Here is a 5,768-nt window from a genome sequence, read left to right as displayed (position 1 = left end):
TAAGCGCCACAATCATCATTTTCTGCAGGTCTTCCATTGATGTGTCTTCATCAATCTCTTCTATTATATAGTGCATGGCAAACTTAGAGATGTCCCTGCATAAAAAGAAGGGTTTGGGGTTAGAAGGAATTAGTTCCTAAGTCAGTTTTGTACCATTTTCCCATAATTAGGTCATAAAATTTAAGTGAAATTCTATGCTATTAGGTTCTCACCAACAAAGTGCATAAAATACCCATTACTTTATTCAAAAAAATAACAAATATCTAAGTAAATTAAAGCAAAAGCATGGTTGCGATTGTGGGGTAGTTTGTACCTCAGTGGTAGAGCACTGCAGAGCAAATAAGATGCCAGCCCTGATGATAGGACAGTGACTGGTTTGTAAACTCAAACTTAATTGGGAAACCTCAGTTATGAAAATGCCTCCATCAGATTGGCCTGTAGCAAGTCTATGTGACATTTTCTTGATTAATGATGGATGTGGGAAGGGCCTAGCACACTGTAGGTGGTGCTGTCCCTGCGCTGGTGGTCCTGGGTGCTATAAGAAAAGCAAAAGCAGCATTTTTCCATGGCCTCCGAATCAGTTCCTGTCTCCAGGTTCCTGCCCTGACTTCCCTCAGTGATGGACTACAAGCTGTAAAATGGAATAAACCCTTTCCTTTCAAAGTTGCTTTTGATCATGGTATTTATCAATCAGAGGGCAGACTGGCACAGCAAGGGGATACTAAAAGTCTCAGCTTTCACTGAGATTCTAACCAAGCAAGGGAAATAGAACAAAAATAAACTGGGATGCCAACCAGAGCACCACAGAAAACAGACCAGTCTTCTCAGAAATGACATTTCTAAGTGCACAATACAATACAAAGAATGAAGAGAAGCCAGCCAGACTAAGAAGCAGGAAGAAGCTCCAGGCAGGAGAGAAAGCCTTGGAACAAGTGATAGGACTCAATTTCACAGTGTGAGGAGACTGGGGAGAATGTGGACATGTTAAGCCATGTGATGAAATTGAGACTTTATCTTGTCGGTAAAAACTCCAGCAGCATGTTAGTTAAGGCTGGAGAGGTTAAGCTCTGCAACCTTCTTCTGCCCTCCAAATAAACGTAAACAATAGTAATAAAGGCAGTGTTGGGGGACAGGCAGGAGCTACCCAACACCTGTCGGGGGCCCAAGGTTTAACACCACTTTGTATCTTGACTTTTCTATCTTCTTTTCAATTCTGACATCGTCTCATAAATGTAAATAAGTGTCTCATAGAAAATGCTTAGCAATTGGGAACAGGCATTATCCTAAAACTTGAGTTTCTCAAGTAAATGCCATACTTTGCATTGAATCTGCTCAACTGAAAGCAACCCCACTGAAATTGATAACTACCTACCACAAGCTCTTTGTGCTCTGAAATTGTGTGTGTGTGTATACAAATGTATGCCATGTGTACACATGAGGCTGGAGCTGGAGTTAGAGGCAGTGATGAGCTGCCTGAAATGGAAACTGAACTTGGAGCCTCGGGACAAGCAGTGAGCACTCTTAACCACTGAACACCGACCAGCCCCTTTGTGCTTTCATGGCAGAGCCTTCATAGGCCAATAAGAAGGAAACTAAGACACTCCTGGCCCAAGAGAATGGTTAATAAAAACAAGCCAGGTCTGAAGGCTGCTTTACCTATTAAAATCTTTTTTTTTTTTTGAGATAGGATTTAACTCTGGCTGGCCTTGAACTCACGGAGATCTGCCTGCCTCTGCCTCCTGAGTGCTGGAATTAAAGGAGCATGCCACCAAAGACTCCCTCCTTTTCCCTTTTTCCCTTAGATTTTAAACAACATACTGAGGTTCTTTGTTTCTTTCTTAAAACCAGCAAGGGGCTTGTGGTAATAGCTAAGTGGATAAAGTGTCAGGACCTGAGTGCGTCCCCAGAATCCACCTAAAACCCAGGACACCTATATACCTATGTAGCACTGAGAGGGAGGACCAGTGATCTTAGGGACTTGCTGGCCAGTTGGTCCAGCTGAGATGACAAGCCCCAAGTCAAGTGAGAGACCCCACCTCAAAAAAATATAGGAGAGATTAGAAGATACCCAAAGTAGACCTCTTGGCTACATATAAACACACTTAAAAACAACTAATAGGGAAACAAATAGAACTGGTAAAGATTTCATAGAGAAATCTTGGTCTTGGGCATCCATTCATTACCCAGAGTTACTCATGAGCATGTACAGAATTTACAAAACAAGATCCCTAAATGACAGCTCCAGAATTTTCTGACTGTTCTTAACTTACTTTATTCCACTGAGATGCATGATGCTCAAGACAATGGTTGCTTTTATAAAGAAGAGAATAAAGAAATCCACCATCTCTGCCATAAATCTGTGGGCCAAGGATGGAATGACATACTCTCTACCTGGAAATTGGGAAGAAGAGAAAAAAAATGAGTTACACAAGTTTAAGAACCAAGCCAGATAAATAGGCAAAGTAAAGTCAAGGTCCAACTAAATTTTTTAAGATTATAGCTTTGCATCAGCCAACGGCAATGATCCCATCAAGAGATCGTGTTTCTAAAATATCTAATAATGAGCTGGACATGGTGAGCTATGCCAGTACTCCCAGCATTCGGGGAGTAATCCCAGCATTCCGGCCCCAGACTCAGAAGACTGGCTGCAAACTTTCCTACGGTTTGCTAAGACTAGTTACTACACATCATTTACTAGATGATATTCATGATCAATAGGCTTGAGCCCAGTCAAAGCTCTCTAGACTCATTTTGTAATCATGTCAATCACCTTTCAGTTCCACTGTATTTACACGGCTCAAGTCTTGGTGATTTCTAGTATTCTAATCTCGAGCCTCCCAACAGTGGGCTTGCCACCCAAGGCTAGCTTTGGATCTGTCCAGAGCCTGGAGATGACCAAGAGGATGGTTTGATAAGCATACATCTCTACACACAAGAAGGGCTAGTGTCAGGAGTAAGGGAAGCTACTAGGCGTGCCAGGTCTTAAGGTAAGGACAATCAACATTGCTTCATAGTACGTTTTAGAATTTAGGGCCTGGGCAAACCATAGCTGATGTATGTGGGAACTATCAATGGTAGTAGCAGCTCCCCGGTTACATATTTCAGGAGCGAGCATACTTGCCCAAAGATCCTTTAAGAGACCCCTCTGGCTAGCACAGACCTGTCTTATTGCAAGTTTGAGGCTAGCCTGGCCTACATACTGTGTTAGCCTACACCACAGGGTGAGATCCTTCCAAAATGTTAGTGGTAGGATGGCAGGGATTTTTTTTTTTTTTTTTTAAAGGACCTCTACTCTATCCCTCCTCCATCCTACCCCCCAACCCCCACCGCCAACCCCTATCTCACCTGCCTGCCGCCCGGTGTCGCTGGCCGTCCGCGCAGGGGCTGCAGAACCCACCCTGGTCCCGGGGGCCGCCCGGGCCAATGGCTGCACGTGCGGGACCCGGGCCGTGAGGCCCGCGACAGCCGTCGGGGTGGCGCCGCCCGTGGCCGCCCCCGGCCCGGGCCCCGCAGCGCTCAGGAAGTAGAAGGGGTTGTAGTACGCCAGCTGCGGCGGCGGCGGCGGCGGGGACGACGGCGTCGGCTGGGACGACGGCAAGGGGACGGCGGGCTGCGGGGCGGTGGCGGCGGGTGGTGGCGGGCCGCAGTAGGCGGGCAGAGAGGCCAGGCCGCTGTGCCAGGTCAGGTAGCCGCAGTAGGACTGCCACAGCCATTCGTGCACCTGCCGCGAGTACTCGCGCGCACTCAGCCGCCCCGGGCCGTCGGACGCCTCGCAGCCTCCGGCCTCCGGAGGCTCCGCGCCCGTCTCCCGGCGCTTGCGGAGCTCGCACTGCGGCTCGGGCTCCGACACGGCCGAGGCGACGCTCGCGAGGGCAGGGGACCCGGGGGCGGCGGCGGCGGCGGCGGCGGCGACGGTGGCGGTGGGAGAGCCTGGCTCGGAAGGGACCGGCTCGTGGTCCCCGCCACCGCCATCCTGCCCCGGAGGGCGGCTCCGGGCTTCCTCGGGCCCCTCTGCCATTGTCGCCCCGGAGGCCCCCTCCGCGCTGCCTGTCACGGCGCCGTCGCCCGCCCTCGGCGGCCCCTCCCCAACCGCTCGCTCGCTCGCCACCACAGCAGCAGCGGGCGTCAACAATCCGCCTCCGGAAGCGGAAACCCCACCTCTCCGGCGCGCTGGGCTTGGGGAGCCGGGCGGGCAGTTGGTGGTGCTTTGTGCGTTGGTTCCTGGGCTACGCGACGTTTCTCGGGGGTCCTCTGTGGTACGTTTTAATCATAAATTGTGGCATATTCGTTAACGTAACGCGTCGCGGCATCGCACAACCACGTGTGAGATGCGGAGGACGTGGTCCTGGACACTGTGAACGCACCCATTTAAGCTTACGTCTGTGAGGCATTCGCCACCACTCTTGAGAATTCTAATGAACTCCATTACCAAGGTCCCTAGAGAAGATCCTGTGGGGTTAGGACATGATTGTCCCTTGTGAAACTGCATCTGACTCACCAGAATTTCCACTCCTCCAAGCACAGTATCTGTTTCTTGCTTAGCACCTTAGTCTGTGTATGGTTTCGTGTTCTTTTCATCTATATGCAGCCTCCCAGATACTGATAACCTTAATACACTTTGCTATGTTAATAAGCCCAGTTAGGGGTAGTTGTGTGACTTTGAATTCCCAGGGCCATATAAGGAATCTACAAGAGCCAAATACTATGAGAATATTGAACGATTATTGTGCTGGCTAATTTTACGTCAACTTGATAGAGGCTAGAGTCATTTGAGAGGAGGCAACCCCAATTGAGAAAATGCCCCTGTAAGATTGGGCTGTAGGCAAACCTGTAGAGCATTTTAAACTAGTGATTGATGTGGAAGGGCCTGGCCCACTGTGGGTGGTACAATTGCAGGCTGCTATTCTGGGTTCTATAAGAAGGAAGACAAGCCATGGGGTGTGCATCAGGTCCTGCCTCCAGGTTCCTGCCCATTTGAGTTCCTGTCCTGACTTCCCTCAGTGATGGACTACAATGTAGAATTGGAAGCCAAATAAACTCTTCCCCAACTTGCTTTTGGTCCTGGTGTTCACCACAGCATGCCGCACCTAATGGCTTGAACATGACAGTGATGCCGAGAGTCAATCCTGTCTTTTCTCTGGGAGACAGAAAAGACATCACTTTGGCCTTTAAGGAATTCATCTGCTTCAAGGGAAAGTCTTCCATGAAACACCTGAACACCTATTCACGATCAACACTAGCAGCAGGAAACATAGCTCAACACCACCAGCTGTGCAACCTGCGGCACTCCTTTCCCAGCTTCAGAGACCTTTATTTAGGTACAGACCAGATTCATTCATTCATTCATTCATTCTCTTCCTTTCTCCCTGTCTTTTTCTCTCTTCCCCTTTCTTTCCTTCCCTCCTTCCTTCTTTTTTATTTTTATTTTTTGAGACAGGGTTTTTCCATGTAGCTCTGGCTGTCTTGCAACTCATTCTGCAGACCAGGCTGGCCTCAAACTCACAGAGATCTTCCTGTCTCTGTCTCCTGAGTGCTGGGAGACACTCATTAAAGGCACGTGCCACCACGGCCAGGCTGCAACCCAGATTCTTTTTTTTTTTAATTTTTAATATTTTTATTACATATTTTCCTCAGTTACATTTCCAATGCTATCCCAAAAGTCCCCCATAGCGCTCCCCACTTCCCTACCCACCCATTCCCATTCTTTTGGCCCTGGCATTCCCCTATATTGGGGCATATAAAGTTTGCAAGTCCAATGGGCCTCTCTT

The 5,768-nt window shown here is 48.8% G+C and overlaps 1 protein-coding gene across 1 annotated transcript in view; it reads right to left on the bottom strand.

Moving 5' to 3' along the window:
* Window positions 1–4,110, bottom strand: part of Fam8a1 (family with sequence similarity 8 member A1) — a 7,542-nt gene extending 3,432 nt beyond the window's left edge. The window contains exons 1-3 of the mRNA XM_021179913.2: window positions 3,346–4,110; window positions 2,271–2,391; window positions 8–95 (exon numbers count right to left, since the gene is read on the bottom strand). Coding sequence (XP_021035572.1) covers window positions 8–95; window positions 2,271–2,391; window positions 3,346–4,018 — 882 coding nt within the window. The 5' untranslated portion in view covers window positions 4,019–4,110. The remainder of the gene's footprint in view (window positions 1–7; window positions 96–2,270; window positions 2,392–3,345) is intronic.
* Between the last annotated feature and the right edge of the window lie 1,658 nt (window positions 4,111–5,768).

The sequence above is a fragment of the Mus caroli genome, chromosome 13, assembly GCF_900094665.2.
Source record: "Mus caroli chromosome 13, CAROLI_EIJ_v1.1, whole genome shotgun sequence".
Classification (NCBI taxonomy): Eukaryota; Metazoa; Chordata; class Mammalia; order Rodentia; family Muridae; genus Mus; species Mus caroli.
Note: the sequence above shows the minus strand (reverse complement) of the source record. Positions and strands in the feature narration are given on the sequence as shown.